We start from the raw sequence: 24,537 nt of genomic DNA, 5'->3' as shown, positions 1-24,537 counted from the left end.
TACCATCTCACAGATTTTGTATATATTTTACATTGATAGCAATCTTCTGTTTCCTGTGAGCACTATGGTAGTTTAGCTGACCTTGAGGACTTAGGGAGGAGGAACACAATCACAGGAAAGCCCTGGGGGTGAGGGTAAACCTCGACGGAGACGGTGAGAGTGGGCTTTGTCCTCCCAGCCTGTTGCCCTTTAGTCAAGGGCAGGCCCACTGGGGGCTTCCCCAGCAGGGACTGCAGCCCCCTGGGTTCTACTTCAGGAGACAGTGTGGTGGAGACCACACTCGGCAGCCGGCGCTAGGGGGCGCCCGCGCCCGGCCTCCGACGTCATCACGCGGCGAGGGGCGGGGCGGGGTCCTCGGAGAGCCGCCCCTGGAGCTTCTTGCCGGCGCGCGTTTTCCAGAGAGAGGCGGAAGGGAGGCTTCGCGGAGCGGAGGCTGCGGGTGACGAGCAGGTATTTTGAGGGCGGGACCGGGAGCCGAGGACGCAGTGACCACCCTGTCCCGTCCCGCCTGCCCCGCGGCGGTTCAGTGGCGGCCGAGGGAGCCGCAGCCTGAGCGCCGTGCGGACGGGCTCCCGGGAAGCCCGCGCCGCTGACTGACTGACGGACGGACGAGCGCGGCCGCGGGGTCCTCGACGCCCGAGTGACTTTTCCCGCGCGGTCACGAGGAACAGGGAAGGTGGGCCCAGCGTCGGACGGGGAGGGTTCGGGCGGTGGCCGGAGCTGCGCTCTGGGGGCTCAACGTCCCCTGGTTCCAGGATCCCGCTCTGGGGAAGGCGCGCTGCTCTGGACGCGTGTCTGGGGCGGGGGAGGCGGGAGACGGCCTGGTCCTGCAGCTGCGGGCGCTCCGTGACCCCTGACTCCTGGGCTGTTGTTGGGCGGAGAGTGAGCGCGAAGTTCGAATTTCTTGTTAGAGGCGGTGGGGTTGTTAGGTAGGCAGAACACGGACCGACCGGCTAGTCTACTGGGCGTGCTCCAAATTCGGGCTCCGAGCCGGGAAGGGGCGGAACACCTAGGTGGGATGACTCCGGGACAAAGGGCATAGAGAGGGCTCCTCGGGGCAGGCGTTTCCGGTCGTCTTTGGGTTGTGGGGTCGGTGCAGACAGCACCACGTGAACTACCGTCCCTGGAGTGGGGGGTGGGGATGGGGTGGGGGTGGTGGAGACTAGGGTAGCAAACCCTGCAGTTTTAAGGTGGTGTCATACTGGAGGAGATCAAAGCACACCACTTTCTTAAACTTAAAGAATACCCTTTTATTACAGCTAGCTTGGCTGAGAGCAAGCTAATGCCTAGAAAATAACAAAGTAGGTCCTTAGTCAACGCCTTGGGCTAGACTGGGAGGGAACATTTGCTTATATGGCAGGCAGGACATTGGGAGGGGGTCCTGGTCTGTCAGGACTTCCTACATTCCTTGCTTATCTGGCAGGCTGGCTAGTGGGAGGTATTAGGGGACTTGGCTGGGTGGGTAAAAGTCTGTGAACAGATCAGGAGGGCTAATCCAGCAAGAGTATCTGCGGATGGGTCAGAATCTTGCAGGCTTTGGGGAGGTGTCAGGGACAGCTCGGTTGAGATTATAGGAGATGGCAATTTTAACAAAATGGAGTTCTTCAAACTAAGCTGGGTTGCTACTGTGTAGAGCGCTTACTTGGTGCTGCATTGGTGGTCATGGTGGGATGCGGCTTTGGACAAGCAAAGGAAGGTGCCTGTGTATTTGCTGGAGACATCCCAGATGGTGGTTGAGTTGAGGCAGGGTTGGATAGACCTTGTTGGATGCTGGCAGAGGTAGGTGCTGGGAGGGCGTATTCTGTGTGTGGGAGAGGCTGCCAGGTGTGCATGTTCCTAGAGATTTTAGAGGTGGGAGAGATGTGAGAGCAGTTAGCAGGGCTGGCTGACCTCTTCTTGTGACTTTGCCCCTATTTTCCTTGTGATAGAATTGAAAAGAGCTGACTGAAGTCCTAAAATTCAAGCATGTTCTATTTGGGAAACAAACAGGAATACTCTCTGTCAAAACGTTAGGTAGGGTTCTGAGATGGTTTACCTCTGTGCTTGCTTCTCAACGCTAAAGAATTCATGTGGCAGAAGCACTTTTGTAAATCCAAGTAACTTTTATGAGGTGCGATAGTTTATTGTGCCAGCCTGGCTGATAAACACAAGTAGGATTAACTGAAGGGCAGAGGGATAAATGGCTCGGTGAGCCTCGCCTTGCTTGTTGTGTGCCTCAGTTTAAAGGGGTACACTCACTACCTGTGGGATGTCTAGCCTGTGGACTGTGTCGCTGTAAGTTGAGGTCCCTTTGAGCCCACACGATTGGAGTGTTCATCTCTGGAGCTGGGGACCGACAGTTGATGATAGTTGGGGACCTGCCTTGCTGTTTGCTGCCTGGGTATATATAGCCCAGCTCTCTCTACAGAAGGGGACTGGCAACTGGCGGCTCTCAAGCCTTAAAGGACTGCTAGTGTCTCACTGTTTTATAATTTAACTGTTAATTTCTTGTATGATCTATCTGTATATAATTTAACGGTTCATTTCTTGTATTATATATCTACCTTTTGGTACCAGGAGTGCTTCTAGAGAAATAAAGTATAAATACGGATTTCTTAAATTGGCTTTCCAACCTATTTAGTCTTGACGTGGATACGTCTGCTACCCTTACTAATCCATGGTGTGAAATAGCAAAGATAATACCTGAAGTAGCACCTAAAGTAGATGACGTGCTGGATAAAGGAGATGCTCTAGGTGATCGTATGTTTGATATTTTCCAGGAGTTTTGTGATAATGACAAGTATAGGGAAGCTGGTTGGCTGGTCCATGGTACAATGGAAAGTGTGATTAAGGAGAGGGATGATCTCAGAGCCTCAAAAGCACGCCTCAGGTGCAGACTAACAGATTTGAAAACTTCCATCTGTGCTACAAAGGAGAGCCTTCTCTCCTCGAGTAAAAGAGCTGACATTGCTGAGAACCAGGTCCAGAGATTCTCATTATACGAGTGGCTGAATTACAGATCTAGAGTAGTGTCTGAAACCAAAGTAAGGGCATTCATTGGGAAAAGTTGGGACCCTGAAACATGGGATGGGAATATATGGGCTGATGATCCAGAAGAAGAGGATATTGAGCCCTTAGAAACACCTGAGCAGATTAGCCAAACTATTCAAGTTGATGTGCCAGGTGGGGCTGCATCAGTAGCATTACCTGAGGAAGATGCCTCGCAAGGTATTGCTGAGAGCACCCAGGAAACACCCTCACCACCCATTATTTCCGCTAGACCTGTCACTAAAATGAAGTCTCAGAAACCTCCGAAAGGTGAGGTTGAGATGATTATCCAAGAAGAAGCCCGCTACACACATAAAGACCCGCTCGAGTTCTCAAATACGTACAAGCAAAAGCCTGGAGAATACCCCTGGGAATGGTTACTAAGGGTGTGGGATACTGGTGCACGAAATGTAATATTAGGCCGGTCTGAGTTTCTGGATTTGGGACCCCTAAGCACAGACTCTTCTTTCAATGTCTCTGCGAGACAGGCTAAAAAAGGATCTAAGTCTTTATTTGGTTGGTTCAATGAAGTATGGACTGCCAGATGGCCTAGATTAGACCAACTTGAAGTACCTGACCTACCTTGGTACACTGTAGAGGAAGGCAACCAAAAGCTTAGAGAAATTGGTATGTTAGAATGGATCTGTCAAGATATTCCCATAGACCCAAAAAGGGGGTGTCCTGAGGACATACCCTTTACCACAACCATAAGGAACAAGTTTGTGAAGTGGGCCCCAGCATCTCTTAAGACTCCTGTAATTGCTATTTTATGTGCAGCAGGATTAACAGTGGGCACTGCCCTAAGCGAACTCCGACATTTGCCCACAATTGGGCTGATTGGTCCCCGTGATGGTAGAGGGCAGGTGTCAGCACTAAATCAACAGAGACAGGGTGGGCATGGTTAAAATAGACAACAAGTTTTCAATAATAATCAAAGCAACCTGTCTCGTGTGGAACGGTGTCCCTAGGAATGAAATAGATGGGAAGCCTACTAAATATTTACGTGATCTGTACAGGCAAAAGAATGGTAGATCAGGTGGAGAGCACAAATAGACAGTCACGATCGCGCAGTCAATTCCCAGACCTGAGCCAGTTTACAGACCCACAACCCCTTGAATGAAGGGGAGGCCGGGTCCCTTGTAAGGAGGACCCTGCTACATCACTGAAGGTTTATACTGTTTGTCTTTCTTCTAGCCTTCCCCAAAGGGACCTGTGGCCTTTCACAAGAGTGACTGTTCAAGGGGGAAAGGAACTAATCAAACTTTTCGGGGATTACTAGACACCGGCTCAGAACTGACACTAATTCCAGGAGACCCAAAATGTTTCGAGGGCCCACCAATCAGAGTGGGGGCTCATGGAGGTCAAGTTATCAATGGAGTTTTAGCTCAAGTACGCCTCACTGTGGGTCCAGTGGGCCCCCGGACCCATCCTGTGGTTATTTCCCCAGTTCCAGAATGCATCATTGGAATAGACATACTTAGTAACTGGCAGAACCCCCCCCATATCAGATCCCTAAAATGTGGAATAAGGGCTGTCATGGTAGGAAAGGCCAAGTGGACACCATTAGAATTGCCATTACGTAGGAAAATAGTAAACCAAAAGCAGTACCGCATTCCTGGAGGGATTGCAGAGATCAGTGCCACCATCAAAGACTTGAAAGATGGAGGGGTGGTGATTCCTACTACATCCCTATTTAATTCACCAATTTGGCCTGTAAAGAAGACAGATGGATCCTGGAGAACGACAGTGGATTATCGTAAACTTAACCAGGCAGTGACTCCAGTTGCAGCTGCTGTCCCAGATGTGATTACATTGCTTGAGCAAATTAATACTTTTCATGGTACATGATATGCAGCTATTGATCTGGCTAATGCCTTCTTCTCAATACCAGTCTCAAAGGACCACCAGAAGCAGTTTGCCTTCACCTGGCAGGGGCAACAATATACTTTCACAACTCTCCCCCAGGGGTACATCAACTCTTCTGCCCTGTGCCATAATTTAGTCCGAAGGGACCTTGACCACCATAAAATGTCACACTGGTCCATTATATTGATGACATTATGCTGATTGGACCCACTAAGGAGGATGTATCAAAGACTCTAGATTCATTGGTACAATATCTGCATCCAAGGGGTTGTGAAATTAACCCAACAAAGATTCAGGTACCCTCCACATCAGGAAAATTTCTAGGGGTCCAATGGTGTGGGGCATGTCGAGATATTCCTACTAAAGTGAAAGATAAGCTATTACATTTAGCTCCCCCAACGACTTAAAAAGAGGCACAACGCCTAGTGGGCCTCTTCGGATTTTGGAGGCAACATATTCCTCACTTGGGTGTTCTACTTCGACCTATTTATCAAGTGACACGAAAAGCCTCCGTTTTTGAGTGGAGCCCAGAACAAGAAAAGGCTCTTCAACAAGTTCAGGCTGCCGTGCAAGCTGCTTTGCCACTGGGACCATAGGATCCAGCTGACCCAATGGTGCTAGAGGTGTCAGTTGTAGATAAAGATGCAGTGTGGAGTCTTTGGCAGAGCCCTATTGGTGAATCACAGCGTAGACCATTGGGATTTTGGAGTAAAGTCTTGCCATCCTCTGCAAACAACTACCCCCCCCTTTGAAAAACAGCTGTTGGCCTATTACTGGGCCACACCATGAACGCCTCACCATGGGCCACCAAGTCACCATGCGGCCTGAATTTCCTATCATGAACTGGGTATTGTCTGACCCACGTAATCATAAAGTTGGACGTGCGCAGCAACACTCCATTGTTAAATGGAAGTGGTATATACGAGATCGGGCCAAAGCAGGACCAGAAGGAACAAGAAAGCTACATGAAGAAGTGGCCCAAATGCCCACAGTCTCCACTCCTGTCACATTACCTCCTTTCTCTCAGTCTGCACCTATGGCCTCCTGGGGAGTTCCTTACCATACTTTAAGTGAAGACCAAAAAAGTCATGCTTGGTTTTCGGATGGCTCTGCACGATATGCAGGTGCCACTCGTAAGTGGACAGCAGCAGCACTACAGCCCCTTTCTGGGATCTCCCTAAAGGACAGTGGTGAAGGGAACTCTTCCCAATGGGCAGAACTTCGAGCAGTGTACCTGGCCGCTCAGTTTGCATATGAGGAAAAATGGCCAGATGTGAGACTGTGTACTGATTCATGGGCTGTGGCTAAGGGCTTGGCTGGATGGTCAGGGAATTGGGAGGACCATGATTGGAACATTGGTGACAAGGAGGTGTGGGGAAGAGGTATGTGGATAGACCTCTCTGAATGGGCCAAGAAAGTAAAGTTAATTGCATCTCACGTGAACGCTCACTAAAGGATTACCTCTGAAGAGGAGGACTTTAATAATCAAGTGGATAAGATGACATGCGCTGTGGAGACTGGTCTTCCTCTTTCCTCTGCCACTCCTGTTATCACCCAGTGGGCACACGAACAAAGTGGACATGGCGGCAGGGATGGAGGTTATGCATGGGCACAGCAACATGGACTTCCACTCACCGAGGCTGACTTGGCCACTGCCACTGCTGAGTGTCCCATTTGCCAGCAACAGAAGCCAACATTTGTCCAAGATATGGGACAATTCCTCGGGGAGATCAACCCGTAACTTGGTGGCAGGTTGATTACATAGGACCACTTCCATCATGGAGGGGCCAGCGTTTTGTTCTTACTGGAATAGACACCTACTCTGGATATGGACTTGCCTTCCCTGCACGTGATGCTTCTGCCAAAACTACTATTCGTGGACTTACAGAATGCCTCATCCACCGGCATGGCATCCCACATAGCATTGCTTCAGATCAAGGAACTCACTTTACAGCAAATACAGTGCGGCAATTACGGCGCCAACTAGGTGGCAACAACTTGCGGGGCTGGGGCAATGTTCTCCAGGAAGCTGTATACGCTCTAAACCAGCGGCCAACATATGGTGCTGTGTCTCCAATAGCCAGAATTCATGGGTCCAGGAACCAAGGGGTGGAAGCTGGAGTGGCACCACTCACTATTACTCCTAGTGATCCCCTTGCAGCATTTTTGCTTCCTGTCCCAGCAACCCTGTGTTCCTCAGGCCTGGAGGTCCTGGTCCCGAAGGAAGGAACTCTCCCACCTGGAAACACAGCACGAATTCCACTGAACTGGCAGCGCTGAGAATGCCCCCTGGGCACTTTGGACTTCTCATGCCTTTGGATCAACAGGTCAGGAAGAGTGTCACCGTACTAAGAGGGGTGATTGAGCCTGACTACCAAGGAGAAATTGGACTGGTCCTACATAATGGAGGTAAAGAAGAATATGTCTGGAATCCAGGAGATCCCATAGGCCGACTCTTAGTGTTACCATGCCCTGTGATTAAAGTAAATGGTAACTTACAGCAGCCCAATCCTAACAGGACTTATAATGACCCAGACCCCTCAGGAATGAAGGTCTGCGTCACCCCGCCAGGCCAAAAACCACAACCAGCAGAGGTGCTTGCTGAGGGCAAAGGTAATACAGAATGGGTAGCAGTAGAAGGTAGTTCTACCTATCAATTACGACCACGTGATCAATTGCAAAAGCGAGGCTTGTAATTGTCAATGTATTTTCTTTGTATGTGATTATTGCATATATTTCCTTTGTTCAAGTACGATATATCAGATATAATTTGACTCAGTGTGTTTTCATTTATATGTATGATAGATCATTGATGATAAGTATAAGTGTGATTTCATTAATATCTGGAAATTATACGGCTCAAGAATTGTGTACAGGTGCCAGGTTGGCAAGGGGTGGATTGCGATAGTTTATTGTGCCAGCCTGGCTGATAAACACAAGTAGGATTAACTGAAGGGCAGAGGGATAAATGGCTCGGTGAGCCTCGCCTTGCTTGTTGTGTGCCTCAGTTTAAAGGGGTACACTCACTACCTGTGGGATGTCTAGCCTGTGGACTGTGTCGCTGTAAGTTGAGGTCCCTTTGAGCCCACACGATTGGAGTGTTCATCTCGAGCTGGGGACCGACAGTTGATGACAGTTGGGGACCTGCCTTGCTGTTTGCTGCCTGGGTATGTATAGCCCAGCTCTCTCTACAGAAGGGGACTGGCAACTGGCGGCTCTCAAGCCTTAAAGGACTGCTAGTGTCTCACTGTTTTATAATTTAACTGTTAATTTCTTGTATGATCTATCTGTATATAATTTAACGGTTCATTTCTTGTATTATATATCTACCTTTATAAATATATAATTACTAGCAATCTGGTTTGTCTCTCTAGAGAACCCTGTCCAACACACGAGGGAAAGGGAAGTTTCAGGTATTGTATTCTCAAAAGTATAAGCTATCTCTGGAAAGCGTGCAGGCCGAGTGAGGACCCCAGGGGAGTTCATGACTAAAGACGCCCACTTCAGGACTGTGAAAGCCACATGAAAGTAGTACTGGTACAGGAGCACGAAACCAGAGTGCAGAGCCAAGTGTGCAGAACCAAGCAACCCACTGCTCTCAGGCCCTGCTTTTATCCCATCTCGCTACTTAGAGGGGTGTAGATGAGGGTACTGTCTGAGTTCAGGTGCACCTGTGTGATGTCATATTGCTAATGGCTAGTGTGTGTATCAGGCAAATTTCCCACCTGTGTCTAGGGGAGTCATAGTCTGCAAAGTGCTCAGTTTTGGATGGATTAGTGGCTAATTAGAGGCAGGCACACCTGTGTGACCTGTTGTGTCCCAGGGTCCAAGCATGGTCTGCCTTGCACTGCCCCCATAGGTGTCCACTTTGTGCCTGATTTCCTTTGCAACCCCTTTGTAGTGGCATGGCTAGTTAATTTTCGTTTAGGGTAGGCATTTGGTGGAGACAACCCCCTTTATCCTTAATCTACCCATCTGCCCTTCCCCATTGAAGGAGTATGGACCCAAATCATTTGGGGACACTGGGTGGAGACAGTCCTCCTGCTGATAAATGGACACGAAGGGCTTTGAGTCCGTATCCATCCTGCTCTCTTGGAGGGGTTTTCATCCACATAGGGGCACATGGTAAATGGAGTTGAGGTGACCTGGACATTAGTGATCCTGAGGATGGCAATTTCGGCTAGGTGTCATTTTTAATCTGATGACTACTGGAAGAGACAGGTGAACAGTGGAGGTACGGCTGGGGCAAGAGCGAAAAACCATGTGAAAGGAGTACAGGAACAGGATCTCAGAACCAAGAGAAGGAAATCCCAAGAGACTGCCCTGAGAGAGAGAAAGCCCAGAGAGGGCACTGGGGCGGATGTGTGCCCCCAGCCTCCAATTTGCAAGAGAGCATAGGAACCCAGAAGGAAATGGCTTGCCTTTGGTCTGGTATTTATACCTGCCTGTCCCGACTGACTGGGGAGGCGTGGTTGAGGATATTGACTGACCATAGTGTGAGTTAAGGCCCACCTGTGGGTTGTCATGTAGCTGGTGCCTACTTTGCTCTAGATTTCCCATCTGGGCCTAGTTGGCCTGGGTCAGTGCATACCCAGTTCTGGATTTTCCCATAGGTGGCTTAATGTATGCCTGTGTTAGTACAGGTAGACAGAGAAATTCATAGACACACGTTTATAAGAAAGACACACACACACACACACACACACACACACGAGCAATTGATTATTGAGAAAACATTCCGGCCCAGTACAGATCAAGTCCATAGATTGGACATTAGCCTGCCGCAGTCCAGCTGCAGCAAGGTCCAGGGGTCCGTCAAGGTGAGTCACGGCGTTGGCGATTGGGAGACAGAAACCACAGGACTCAAAGGTTGCAGGTGACTGTTCCAATTTTATTCATGCAAAGCTTCAACTTATATTCTTTTTCTTGGTTTAAAGCTTATGGCCTCAGGTCATACATCAGGAAATTCTTAGGCCACAAAACCGTAACAAGTTACATAATCACATATCTTTACTCTCGATCAGATACACATCATGGTTCTTTGTTAAAAATTAGTACATCTTGAAACTAAAACTGTCTCAACCACAAGGGTGATAGACATAACCTTCTAACAAAATTATTATATCTATTAATATTTTATTTAATCTTATAAAAAGTAAAAGGCAAAATTTCCCTAAGCAATTAACTGAGCACACTTTATCCAACTAGGGCACATTGTTACTATGAAATCAGTAAAGCATTGATGCATTTATTGTCAAACACAAAAATTGCTTGAAAGGCTTTGGCTGTTCTTTCTGTTCCTTCTCAAGCTGTTCTTCTAGGGTTTTCACTTGTTCTTTCTTTTCCACTAAGTTCCCATAAATTAAACTCTCCAAAGCCTTTCTGTACCAAGGCATGAGTTGCCTCACAATAGGTAGCTTTGCTTCAGTGGACTTCAAACACCACGGGGGCCCCTCCTCTTGCTAACCTTTCCATAAAATTCGAACTACTAAGAGGAACTTTTACACCTTCTTTGCTAATCAGTCTTAAGCCATTTTCTTTCTTTTTTTTTTTTTTTTTTAAGATTTTATAGTTTATTAATTCTCTGGTGAAAAATCCACATAACCAGTGCAGATCAAGTCACTATAGATGCTTTATTCTTTCTTTTTGCCAGCACCCACGCTGGCCTTTGCAGTCCCCCTGACTCTCTTCAGTCTGTTCTTGCGCTCCTTGCGTTGCTTCCTGGAGGTCTTTTTCTTCTCATACAGACCATGTCTTGCAAGTCTGTGTTTAGGTTCATTTTTCTTTGCATAATCCAAAGAATCGTAAATCATGCCGCAGCCAGTTGTCTTGCCACCACCAAAATGGGTTCTAAATCCAAATACAAAAATGACATCTGGTGTGGTCTTGTACATTTTGGCTAGTTTTTCACGAATTTCTGTCTTAGGCACTGTTGCTTTTCCAGGGTGAAGGACATCAATGACCATTTGTTTTCGCTGAAGTAGTCAGTTGGTCATGAACTTCCTGGTCCGGATGGTTACTGTGTCATTCATGATGGCACAGAACGCTCAGGCAGCCAGGGACGAAAAGGGTCCATTTTCATGATAAGAGCTCATATAAGGTAAATCAGGGTCAGGAACTCCATTTCTCTTTGGGTTATTTCCTGGAGGGGGATGCCATATTCTGCCCCCCTATGCGGTAACCAGTATAAGGAAATGGAAAAACCGTGGGTAGAGGATGATAAACTTTTTTTAGAGTCTTGCACAAAAGCTTCCAAACGAGCCTCTGGGATTTCCGTGGGTTTCTGTTGCAATAGCCCAGCCTGCTCAAGATCTAACATAAATTCCTTAAGGGGGGTTTCTGGCTTCCAGTTTCTAGTTTTATTATACAATACTCTCTGCACGCAATCAGGACATGGATCTTTCAAAGGCATAGGAAGGGGAGTAATCTCACCTTCTGGGGAATATTTCTCAGTTGACATCGGTTGTTTGCTAGAAGGGGAAGTGATCACAATTACCCAGAACCAGAGAGCAGCTACAATTATCAACGATAACAGGCCAATAATTCCAAAGGGTTCACAGAAGGGACTTCCTTGGTGGAGCCTTCTTTGAATGCTCCTCCTCCATGCGCTTTGTCAAGGCCCATGGTTGAAAGTGGTCTCGGCATTAGCCCATATGTCCGATTCCAATCTATAAATTCCTCTTTCACACTCATTCAATGATTTCGAATGCAGGACAATCACAGGACAGTGGGTGGGGAGTCGTGTGGATCCAGTGGCATTGTAAGGATCTCAGCACTGGCAGGCTTCTTCACCTGGCTTCTCCAGCGCCGAAGCTCTGCCTGCCATCAGCCTGTCTCCATGTGGCTTGTCAAGAAGAATGTCTCACAGGGAGTGAGTGTGTGTCCCTCTTCCAATGAGATATTTATCGCCTTCGTGCCTCCAAAGGGAGTAGGTCATCAAGCTTCCATCTGATCAACAGGCTAACCTCCACCCCTTCACTCTTAAGAGTGACAACTGATTGACCACTCAAACTGACAACTGATTATGTAACTACCGCAGTGCCTGAGTCCATTCCAACCCTTTATTGTGTCAAGGACAGCTAATTTTTGTCTCACTAGGCAGTCGGTGGAGACAACCCCCTTTATCCCTAATCTAGCTACCTTTGAATAGCATTGGGATGGGGAGGAGAAAGCATTGGTAAACCTCATTTTGTTACTATTGAGACAGGTTAGCAGGGCAGGCCAACAGCACTTTGAAACCAAAAAGCCAAACTCAGGGAACCCTGGTGACATAGTGAGGGATAGTTTGGGCTGCTGACCACAAGGTCAGCAAATGAAAGCAACAGCCACCTCCATGAGAAAGATGAGGCTTTCTCCTCGCATGAAGAGTTCAGTCTAGTAAACCCACAGAGGCAAATAAGATCAACTCTGAAAAATCTGTTGAATTCCCAGTACTAGTTTATATAAGAAAGAGCTCAGCAGACATCTGTGCATATGAGACACATATTGGCCCCCAGAGTTCCCTGTGGAAGTGGGGTGCAGACCAGTTGTTTGAAGGCTGCGGGCACTGCCTCTAGGGATGGTCATTGTGGTGCAGAGTTCCCTGTTAAAATGGTTTGAAGAGAATAGTCCTCTATGGCTGTGAGTTACTGGTGGGTCTCCTAGGCCACAAGACCCCTGGGAGCTTTGGCTAATACCTGAGTGGCTAGGAACTCACCGAATGCCCTGCTGGCAAAAGAGGAGACACATGGCTTCTATAAAGAATCCAGTCCCAGAAACCTTGTAAGGTCCTCGAGGGTTGCTGTGAGTTGGAATCCACAGGAACCAGGCCTTGTTTTAAGCAGTCAGTGGGGTGAAGTTGCCATTGAAAAAAACCATACTCCTAGTGCTGCATCATCTGAATTTAGCACCTCTTGGACTGAACTGTTAGTCTAGACTACATGTATTACAGTATTTATGACAAGTTTGCAGCAAGATCATGTGCATATCATCCCATTGTAAAGCGACTTCAGAAAATATGGGAACACCTTTAGTTATTATTACATAGTTCTTTTGTGTGTGTGCTGTCGCTTGTTGACACCAGCTTTTTGTTTTCCTCAATGAGGAGTGTTGCTCATTTGCGAGTCTTCATTAACTCGAAGTGAAATGGTTAAAATATTTATCCCGTTAGAATAGGCTGCATCTTTAAAAAAAAATCATTTTATTAGGGGCTCATACAACTCTTAGGACAGTCCATACATACACCAATTGTGTATAGCACATCTGTACATTCATTGCCCTCATCATTTTCAAAGCATTTGCTCTCTACTTAAGCCCTTAGCATCAGGTCCTCTTTTTTCCCCCTCCCTCCCCGCTATCCCCTCCCTCATGAGCCCTTGATAAGTTACAAATAAATTATTATTTTGTCATATCTTTCCCTGTGTTTGTCTCCTATCACCCCCTTTTCTGTTGTCCGTTCCCCAGGAAGGAAGTCATATGTAGATCCTTATAATCGGTTCCCTCTTTCCAGCCCACTCTCCCGTTACCCTCCCAGTATCACCACTCACACCCCTGGTCATGAAGGTATATCATCTCCCCTGGATTCCCTGTGCCTCCAGCTCCTACCTGCACCAGTGTACATCTTCTGCTCTATCCAGCCTTGCAAGGTACAATTTGGATCATGTGAGTGTCGGGGAGGGAAGGGAGGAAACATTTAGGAACTGGAGGAAAGGTGTATTCTTCTTCGGTGCTACAGAGCACCCTGACTGGCTCATCTCCTCCCGTAGACCCCTCTGCATGGGGATCTCCAGTGGCTGACACATGGGTTTTGGGTCTCCACTCTGCACTCCCCCCCTAATTCACTATGGTAAGATTTTTTTTTTTTTTGGTTCTGATGATGCCTTATACCTGATCCCTTCAACACCTCGTTATCGCACAGGCTGGTGTGCTTTTTTCCATGTGGGCTTTGTTGCTTCTGAGCTAGATGGTTGATTGTTTACCTTCAAGTCTTTAAGACTATCTTTTTTTGATATCCGGGCATCATCAGCTTTCTTCTCCACATTTGCTTATGCACCGTTTGTCCTCAGAGATCGTATCATGGAGATGTGCACCCCATGATACGATTTTTTTGTTCTTCGATGCCTGATAACTGATCCCTTCGAAACCTCCAGATCACACAGGCTGGTGTGTTCTTCCATGTGGGCTTGGTTGCTTCTTATCTAGATGGCTGCTTGTTTATCTTCAAGCCTCTAGGACTCCAGGCGCTATCTCTTTTGATAGCCGGGCACCATCAGCTTTCTTCACCACATTTGCTTATTCACCCTCTTTGTGTTCAGCGGTTGTGTCTGGAGGGTGAGCATCATAGAATGCCAATTTAATAGAAGAAAGCATTCTTGCATTGAGTGAGTACTTGAGTAGAAGCCCAATGACTTTCCGCCACCTTAATACTAAACCTATAAATATAGGCCCATCCATCTATTCCCATCCTCATATGTATATATATTTGCATATGTACATGTCTTTGTCCAGATCTCTATAAATGGCCTTTGCCTCCCAGCTCTTTCCTCTATTTCCCTTGACTTTCCTCCTGTCCCACTATCATTCTCCTTCCCCACCTGGGTTTCAGCAATACCACTGTTATATTACCCTTGGTCATGTCCCACCAGGTCTGCCACACACACATCACCACCAATTTGGATCACTTGTTGTTCCCTGTTCCCTGGGTTTGTTACCACCACTTCTTTACCCCCCACCTCCCCCTATCCCATTTCCCCTGGGAATTGACGGTCCCTTTGTTTTTCCTCCAGCTTGTTCATCCAGCCAATCTCATTTAGACAGACCTACATAGATAATAACATGCACAAAAAGAAGACAGCGCAAAACCAAGCAACAATATACAACAAAACAACAACAAACCACTGACAACAAGACAAAACACAACAAGAAAGAAAAGCTTGTAGTTGGTTCAAGGATCATTTGTTGGCCTTTAGGAGTGATTTCCAGTCCAGTCTGTTGGGAGACCACGCCCTGGCCCCAAAGTGCACCTTCAGCATTCCCGGGGACCTTGCCGCTCCATTCCCTTGCTGCTCCGCTGCACTCCCCCATTGCTTTGCCTCGGTGTGGTGGAATGAGGTCGGGTGAAAATTCCACACTGTCTCCTGTGCTGTCCCCCACAGGGCCATGGGTCAGTCAGGGCCGTCATGTCTCATAGTGGGGCTGACCATGTGGTCCTCTCTGTCGACTGGCTGCTCCAATTGGGGTGATCGTCCACAGGGCCTGGTGGGCCAGGATGTGTTCCATTCTTTCCTCCCCCTCCCGTCATCTGCTCCCATGTGCTCCGATCATATATGTCCCTCTCCCAGAGCTGCAGATTCAATGCCATCCTTTGAAATAAATTCTTCTGGGGGCAGGCATCCACTTAGTATCTGGTCCTGGGGACAGGCCCCCAGACATCTCCACTGCTTGCCTACTCCACACCAGAAGGTTGCATTCACACCTTGGGACACTCGGTTGAAGTGTGGTCCCTCTAGGCTGCATCTTTTTAACATCACATTCAAAATAAAACAGAAATCTGGCTTTTGAAATTACTTACACTAATTTACATCATTTATACCAAGCTGTAGTGCTTTTAAGAACACTACTTAAAAAGCAAAACAAACTTGGTTTACCCGAAAAAACAAAAAAACATACTCCATTTCCAGGCCGCCACTGCACTGTGACTCTGCATGTTCAGGTCCTTATACTCAGAGCAGACCTGGAAGACCTTGGCTTGAAGGAACAGGGAAGATATGGACGCCATGAAGAAGCTCACAGAAGGTGAGAGTTGCTCAGGGTCTGGGAGGTGAAGAGGGGACCTAGGCTGCAGATTCAGGTGAGAACCCTTACTAGAGTTAGAGTAAGCCACAGCTTACTAAAGTGGGTGCATTTCCCCCTCCCATATCAGAACTACTGACAGATTATACAGGGTATTCTTTCTCACGACTTCTCTTGTGCACTTAGGTTTGTCTTCTCATGATAATGACTGGCCCCAAGAGAAAAAGCAGAAGCAGCAGCAAATACTGGTGAGTTGGGATCATCGCATTTTTGTGAAGTGTTGATTCATTTCCAGAGAGTAGGCCTTTCTTCTCCCGTCTTAAGATAAGAAAAGGCAACCAACCTTTATACATTTTGTGCTATGTAGCTTATTGCTCTTTTGTGCGTTTTATTTTTATTGTTGAGAAATATTAATATTAGGAATCCAGGGAACTCTACGAAGAAATTTTTTTTTAACTGAGATTATTTTGTTTTTCAAAGTACTACTAAGTAAATTGCACTACTGGAAAACCTACATCATTGACCTTGAGTTTATAGCTATTTGTAGTGATCTTACTGGACCGTGTCAAACTATCCCTGTATCTATCTGAGACTTTGTTTTGAAAACCTGATCTTTCTCCCTTGGAGTATCTTGTGGTTTTGAATTACTGACCTTGAGGTAGTATCTTACTCCCCCTCCAGAGCACCTTAAAATATACTATGCATCTGTGTACTCCGCATCCTAGGACCTATACACTGGCATCCTTTTCCATTTTTTTTCCTTTTCCACTTTTAATTACCTTTTGAAACAGTAGAAATCGCTTAATAACAATAGAATTTGTAGGTACTGTGATAGAGCGTCAACAGGCATCTATACCAGGCTGTCTTAGTGCCAGGAGTATGATCCAGCACCAACAAATATGAAATACCACACTGTCCACTTTGCCACATTCCCGTTCCCTTCTGGCACCAGCTGCCCGCACAGGAGTGCTTTCATTGATTCTCAGCAACTCACACTCACCGTCACCGAGTCCGTTCCAGCTCACAGCAACCCTACGGGACAGAGAACAGCCCCTGTGGGTTACCGATTCCGTCAGTCTTTTACAGGAGTAAAAAGCTTCATCTTCTCCCTTCTCCGATTATATCCACTTAGAACTAGAACTATGTCAGATCTAATCAGTTTAAAGGTATGGTCTTTCAGATTGCGACATAGATTCAACAACACCCTCCCTTGCATTGCTGGCCACAAATGTAGAGTTAGACTCTCTTTCCTTCTGCATCTCGGCTTCAAATTTGGTAGCTGTCCTGGGCTCCATGGGAAAAATCCATGGAACCTACATCTGACCTCCAGATTAAGTAAGGAGAAGGAAAACCCAGCACTGCACCCAAGGTCACACATGCCTCTGCCCTCCTTTGTCCTGACCCTCTTTTGACACCAACCATTGAGTTCAGAGCACAGCTGAAGGCATCCCACTTGATCCCAAAGGACTTCCTACCTGTCCAAGGGTTGCTCCTCTAGTCCTGTGGTCCTGGATCGCTTTTGTGACAAGTCTGGGGTACTTGGTGGAGGAACTAGATGAAGTTCCCCAGATGCAGATTCTTCAGAGCTCTCAGGAAACTCTGGTGGTGAAAATTGATGGTGTTTTGCTGCATTGATTCCTTATTCATTCTAGGAGCCAGTTACAATCCAGGATGTCACCGTGCTTTTCTCGGAGGCAGAATGGAAGACACTGAGCTCTGAGCAGAAGACCCTGTACAGAGACGTGATGCTGGAGATTTACAGGAATCTGCTTTCCGTAGGTGAGGATGCGCTGTTTTCTCTTTTTTACCTCTGCACATATTTATTGGTGACCTACTCTGTGCCAAAGAATGAGCCCTGGCGCTACCTCAGCAAACCTGGGTTCTGAACATCATCTTTTTATTTTTTATTAATCATTTTATTGGGTTATTACAGATACTGTAACAATCATAAATCAGTTCTATCAAGCAGACTTATACAGAAGTTGCCAGTTTCAAAACATTTCCTTTCTACTTGTGCCCTTTGATAAATCAGCTCCTCTCTATTCCTCCCGTTCCCACACAACCACCCTTGTGAACCCTTAATAAATTAATATATATATTTAATTGGGGGCTCTTACATCTCTTATAACACATACAGACATCCTTTGTGTCAAGCACTTTTGCACATATGTTGCTATCATTTGCAAAGCATTTCTTTCAACTTGAACCCTTGATATTAGTGCCTCATTTTCCCCCTCTTCCTCATGAACCCTTGAGAAATTATAGGTTATTATTTTCATATGTTATATATTGCTCTGTCTCACTTCACTCACATTTCTGTTTGTCCCCTTGGGAGGGGTTATATGTTGATCCTTGTGATCAACTCCCCATGATTCCCCCACACTTCCTCTTATCCTCCTAGTATCTCTGTTCTCATTATTGGTCCTGAAGGGTTTATGTGTCAATAAATGATATATTATTATTATGTCCCTTCTTTTTTATATTTTAATCATTTTATTGGGGGCTCGTGCAACTCTTATCAAAATCCATACGTGCATCCGTATATTTTACTTACTACACCATCCAATGTTTCCCTTCACTCACAGTTCTGTCATTCTTACCTCTCAGGAGAGTCGGGGGGTGGTGCAGTTTACATCCATTATTGCTGCCACTTCCTTCCTTCCCAGAATCTTGACTCATTGCTGTTTCTCAGAGGTGTCTCCTTGGTGGCTCCCATGTGTCCAGGGCTCTGTATCTGTTCTACTGTACATACCCTGGTCTAGCAGCATGTGTGAGATAGAACGAGGGCCCTGATAGTAGGGAGAGGAAGCATTAAAGAAAAGAGGAATATTGTAAGTTTCCTTGGTGCTGTACTGTACCCAGGATGAATCATCCCTTTTGTCCCTCTGTGAGGGAATGTCCAATTATCAACACTTGGCCTTCGGATCTCTAATCTGGCCCCTTGCTGACACCAATATAATTGTTTCTTTTTGATCTTCTGATATCTGATCCAGTCAATACCTTGTGATCACTTAGGCTGTTATGCTTCTTCCATGTGGGATTTGTTGCTTCCCTTCCAGATGGGCCCTTGTTTAATTTCAAGCCTTTAAGATTCAAGATGCTTTGTGTTTTAATAGCCGGACACCATCAGCTTCCTTCGCCACATTTGCTTATGCTCCCATTTTGTCTTCATCAATAGTGATCATGTTGGGAGGGTGAGTACATGCAGTGCCATATTATTGGGACAGATTGTTCTTGTGCTGAGAGAAGAGTAAATAGAGGTCCAAAGTCTGTCCGCTACCTTAATGCTATAACATAGAAATGGATATACATAGCCCAATCTTTTAATTTTAATCTATGTACATATGTGTTTTTATTCATACCTCTCTGTATAGCTTTTACCTCCTGTTACCTTCCTGTGTGTCCTTTTACTTTCCTCCTGCCCCACTGTCATGTTCACCCTTCTTTTGGCGTTCAGTAATTCTTCTTGGCTAAATTACCATTGAACAAACAACACCAAGCACTGTACACCATCAATTTTAGCCCTCTTGTTGTTTCCCTGTTCCTGAGTTTGTTGGCTCCTGCTCGCACCCAACCCCTGCCTCCCCCACCTCCTCCTCCCCATTCCGAAGTCTCCTACCCCGGAACTGTAGGCTTTCTCCTCAAGATTGTTTATCTTGCATATCTTATATAGGTAGACATGTTTTAAAAAATAGAAAAGAAACCATAAACCCCAAAAATGCCTATACATACTTCCAGGTATATTTGCTGACTGTTATTCATTGACTACTCTAGTCAGGAGCATTGCCCTCAAAGGTTGGTAAACCAGAATGAGGTCTACACTCTCTCTCCTTTTCACTCTCAGTTTGCTCCCATGTTGCCAGGACAGAACAGCCACTGTCCCCAGCCTGTATCTTCAGTGCTGTCTGTACCAACTTCTTCTAGGAAGGGGGTCAACATAGTTTGAATTGGTGCCAGTCCCTCTGTAAATGAGCTGTTCCAGGCGGGTGTGTTGCCCCAAAGGCTTGGCACACAGGAGCGAGGTTTGGTGTCGATCTCCCTTTCCTGTGGAGACCTAAACAGTACTCTCCCGATTGGTGGATTAGTGCTCTATCCCCCATGCCATCACTTTTTCTTGTTTCCTTCCTTCCTCCCTCTGTGGTCCTTAAAGACATTGGAGAGGTAGGAAAGATACCTTTCATCCCGAATGCCATCTGCTACTTCTTATTGAGATATTGATTATTGTTGTATAACATACGTATCCTTGAGTGTGGCTTGACTCCTGCCAGAATACCTGACCCAGGAATTATGAATTTGATTACTTTTCCTCTAAGCCCATTGTGCTATTTGGCATTACCGCAGTGGACTCGGGTTGTACTTGTTCTTCTGTGCTTGAGTACTTTCGTGTCACTTTGTGTTGATGAACTGTCTTATACCTGTTGAGTGACTCAGTCGTCCCCTTACGATGGGGACAACTTTTAACCTCTTTACTCAGGTGAACCAATCCAGTCATGTCTAGGATGTTTCCACAGTTGTGTGCTGCTTGTATGTATTCATACATAGAGGAATACATATGAAGAGACATGTTTGTGCATGTCCCATCCTGTACATGTACACATACTCATCTACCGTTACGTGTTTCATTTACAAGCTAAGCTGTTCAACAGCATGGCTTGATCTTTTCTTTTTGGTCATAAACTATTATGTGCTGCTCTTAACGTACTGTTAAAGGAAGTTTCTACAGCTCCTGAGCAATTGGAGTGTTTCCACAGAAGATTGGTGGTAGTCTTAGGAATTTACCTGTGGGAGCAAGAAACCCTGGTGGCACTGTAGTTTCAGAATTTTTCTACCCACAGGGTCAGCAGTACAAACCCACCAACCACGCCTCTGGATAAAGATGAGGTGAGGCTGTCTGCTCCCATAAAGGTTTACAGTCCCCGAGTCTCTAAATGGTGTTACTGTGAGTTCAGTCGATGCTGTCGGTAAGCTGACAGCCTCACCGAGGGGTATTTTTCCAGAGAGGAAGCAACACAGGAAAAAGGGGGAGAAGTAAAAAGGGAGAGGGATCCTGTAAAAGAGCCTTAAAAGTAGAGACCGTGAGAGACCTGGAAACAGCCCAGTGGTGACAGAGACAACAGTTCCAAGTCTGACATGGGCCATGTGCATGCACGTTAGTGAGGACGTTCACGGGTCCAAAACATATTTTCCTCTGGCGGCTGACGGGACACCCACACAGTGGAGAGGAGCTGAGAGAGCTGCTGCACTGAAGCAGCGAGGCTCTGCCGACACGTCTCCTGATGCTGAGCTGCAGCCTGTCTTTGAATCCACCACCTAACGCTAATGCTGATCTGCGAGTTCTCTGTACTCGTTACAATGAATTACCAGCCCGAGAACAAAGGTCAATTGTACCATGAGGAAGATGGCTACTCTCAGAATTCATGAATCAGTTGGAGGTTGGAGGTAGGGCTGACTTGACTGCCCTGCATGTTCATCAGCTTTGGGCTGATCCTGATCATCATTCACTCAAAGGTGGGCATATGCAAGTGCTGCAAATACCCCTCTGCCATTTTCACACATAGACTCTCTCCCATATTTGAAGTCCACCAGATAGAGTGGCTTTGTATTTTGTCATTCCCACTTTATCAAAAGAAAAGTCATGGTGATTTCCACATAGGTCATAGAGGAACTCTTATTTCCAAGGAATAACAAGTATCCGAGTAGGTCATTGTGCGTGCCCTAGGCTTAGAGGTTTCTAGGAGAAGGACAAGGCCTACTGTAGGAGAAGCTGTTTGCCGAGCACAAGCTGGGCTTCCCAGGCTGTCCAATTCTGTAGAAGCACACTTCCACAGCATTCTCCCTTTGAGCTTTTGCTAAGTTGAGCCATCATGTGTTTGGATTGCAGCCCAGGGCTTTAACCACGGCCCCACCTAGAGTCCTGGATTGCAGTCAGTAGGCTGATTGATAAAAATGGAAACCAAGTGACCCATTAGTGGGAAACAAATTGTGTTGGACTTATCGTGAATGGCTAATGTGTGTGTAGGATCATTGTTAGTGCCAGCAAGAGTATGCCAACTCTTAGTGAACGCATAATTAGAACACTTCCCGGGATTTATGGCCTTCTAGATACAGATTGCCAAGAAATCTTTAGGCCTGTCTTTGGAACCGTCACCCTTTCAGCTACTTGTTGAATGCATGTTTGTGTGAGTGAGACAGAGAGAGCGCGCGAGTGAAAGAGAAGGTTTTCCTGGGACTCCAGCAGGGAGATGCTGTCTGTCTGGAGAGAATGCACCACTGCTCGTGCTCTATTCATGGGATTCTCTCTCTCCTACAGAACCAACGTCACAAATGTACTACTCCTCCTGCCTCCTAGCCTTCTCCTGTGTACAATTCCTCAGGCAGCATGTGCGTCAGATCTTCCCGGACTTGTGTGCACAGAGTCACTTCCATTCAGAGGATTCCAGCGCAGGGCAGCCCGAGCATCAGGTTTCTGATGAGAACTGCAGAAATGAAAACACGCAAGGGCGGGACAGAGAAGTCTCCAAGTCCTTGTGTGTGAGCACAGGGGAGAGAGAGTCCTCAAGAGCATTCTCCAGTTCTGCCCGGGGACAGTCATCAAGCCCCAGAAAACACAACACAGTGGTAGGAATGAAGGCCGACTCCGCCCAAAGGGAAAAAAGCTCTGTGGAAACAGACAAGGGTTCGAAGAGATTAGCAACCTCAAGATTTGGAGTAATTCCTTGTAGACAAGATGAGCCAGACTGCAGCTTGAAATCAAATTTCACAAATCAGAAGGCTCTTTCCCAGGAGAAGCCACATTTAGACAGTGAGTGTTGCCAAGGCCTTACCCAGAAACCCTGTCTCCTTCAGCAACAAAGTATACACTCAGGGGAGAAGCTACGTGTGAGCAAAGAGTGTGGGCGAGGTGTTAATCAGAAATCATATGTGATCAAACACCAATGCAAACACTCAAGTAAGAAACCTTACCTGTGTAAGGAATGTGGACGAGGCTTCGACTGGAAGTCACAGCTCACCAACCACCAGAGGATACACTCAGAGGAGAAACCACATGTGTGTAAGGAGTGTGGGCGAGGGTTTGCCTCCAAATCATGTCTGCTTGTACACCTGAGGAAACATTCTGGGGACAAACCATATGTGTGTCAGGAATGTGGACGCAGCTTTCTTTGGAAGTCATTGCTCACCATACACCAGAGGGTCCACTCAGGGGAGAAACCATATGTGTTTAAGGAATGTGGGCGAGGCTTTAAATGTAAGTCATCTTTTATCATACACCAGAGGTTACTCTCAGGAGAGAAACCACATGTGTGTAAGGAATGTGGGCGAGGCTTTAGACGAAAGTCACATCTCATCAGACATGAGAGAACACACACAGGTGAGAAACCTTTCAAGTGTCAGGAATGTGGGCGCGGCTTTAGTGCCAAGTCAAGTCTCATCTTACATCAAAGGACACACTCAGGGGAAAAACCTTACAGGTGTCAGGAGTGTGGGCGAGACTTTAGTCAAAAGTTATATCTCAGCAGACACCAGAGGACACACTTAGGGGAGAAACCATTTGTGTGTAAGGAGTGTGGGCGAGGCTTTGGTTTGAAGGGAAATCTCATCAATCACCAGAGGATACACTCAGGGGAAAAGCCACACGTGTGCAAAGAGTGTGAGAGGTCCTTTAGCCGAAAGTCAACTCTCATCAGACACCTGAGGACACACACAGGTGAGAGACCTTATGTATGTAAGGAATGTGGGCGAGGGTTTAGCCGAAAGACAACTCTCAGCATGCATCAGAGGATACACTCAGGGGAGAAGCCACATGTGGTCAAGGCTTTAGGCTAAGGAGAAATCTCATCAGTCACGCGAGGACTCACACAGGGGAGAAACCTTACATGGGTAAGGACTGTGGGCGAGGCTTTGGGAAACAGTCAAAACTCACTTGTCACCAGAGGATGCACTCACGGGAGAAAGCACTTGTGTAAGGAGTGTAGGCTAGAATGTCACTGGAAGTCAAAGCTCATCAACCACCAGAGGAGACACTCAGGGAAGAAGCCCCATGTGTGCAAGGAGTGTGGGCGAAGCTTCAATCAAGAAAAAGATCTCAACAGACACCAGATGACTCAATCAGCTGAGAAGCCACATGTGTACAAGGAGTGTGGGTGAGGCTTCAGCCAAAAGACAAATCTGATCAGACACCAGAGCACACATTTAAGGGAGAAACCACATGAAGCTTTTCCTGAAAGCCATAGTTTATCAAACAGCAGAGGACACACTCAAGGGACAAGCCAAATGTGCGCAAAGACTTTGGGCTAGGCTTCAGCCAAAAGTGAACTCTCATCAAACACCAAAGGGACCCTCACTCTCCCCGGAGGTGGGCCACACACTATCCACTTCACTGTCTTGTTGAAGAGCCATTTTGAGCCAAACTGATGGCAACCAGAGCCCTGGAGATGTGTTCACTGCCATTGGATCTACCAGACTTTTCACCTACCAGCCTGTGATCTTGCTGCTTTCTGCACGATTGCATGAGTCTGAAGAGGGATTTATGGACTAGTATGGGATTTTGGACTTTATCTAGACTGGGATGTTTGCTGGGTATATAATTACTTTATATAAAGCTCTCAAACACATATCAGTGTCTCTGGATTTTTTTTCACTATTCAACCTTGTTTATGAAGTTATGTGGATTAGGTTATAGGAGCATTCAGTGCTCATTGCATTTAAGATAATATGCTCAAGAAGCCACATGTGTGTAAGTAGCGTTGGTCATGTTTTATTAAGAAGTCCCATCTCCTCACACAGCAGAGGACCCACTCAGGAGACCAGCAGCATGTATTCTCATCAAACACCCAAGTATACACTCAGGTGGGAAACCTCACAGGGATCAGGACT

At 46.6% G+C, this 24,537-nt stretch overlaps 1 protein-coding gene and 1 pseudogene across 1 annotated transcript; one reads left to right on the top strand and one right to left on the bottom strand.

The window, feature by feature from the left end:
* Positions 1 to 348: 348 nt before the first annotated feature.
* Positions 349 to 23,632, top strand: LOC142423213 (uncharacterized). Its single transcript, XM_075528429.1, has 5 exons — positions 349 to 450; positions 15,552 to 15,666; positions 15,850 to 15,911; positions 17,316 to 17,442; positions 21,974 to 23,632. Exons 2-5 carry the CDS (start codon positions 15,639 to 15,641, stop codon positions 23,485 to 23,487), a joined length of 1,731 nt encoding a protein of 576 aa, XP_075384544.1. The 5' UTR covers positions 349 to 450; positions 15,552 to 15,638; the 3' UTR covers positions 23,488 to 23,632.
* Positions 10,507 to 10,940, bottom strand: LOC142423214 (small ribosomal subunit protein eS24 pseudogene; annotated as a pseudogene).
* Positions 23,633 to 24,537: the final 905 nt, after the last annotated feature.

This window comes from Tenrec ecaudatus, chromosome 12, assembly GCF_050624435.1.
Source record: "Tenrec ecaudatus isolate mTenEca1 chromosome 12, mTenEca1.hap1, whole genome shotgun sequence".
Taxonomy (NCBI): Eukaryota; Metazoa; Chordata; class Mammalia; order Afrosoricida; family Tenrecidae; genus Tenrec; species Tenrec ecaudatus.
The sequence above is the reverse complement of the archived record's forward strand: the minus strand, read 5'-3'. Positions and strand labels throughout refer to the sequence as shown.

Coding starts and splice junctions, on each gene's coding strand:
- LOC142423213 (XM_075528429.1), top strand. CDS start 15,639: ATGGACGCCATGAAGAAGCTCACAGAAG. Junction 15,912..17,315: donor AGAAGCAGCAGCAAATACTG/GTGAGTTGGGAT, acceptor TATTCATTCTAG/GAGCCAGTTACAATCCAGGA. Junction 17,443..21,973: donor CAGGAATCTGCTTTCCGTAG/GTGAGGATGCGC, acceptor TCTCTCCTACAG/AACCAACGTCACAAATGTAC.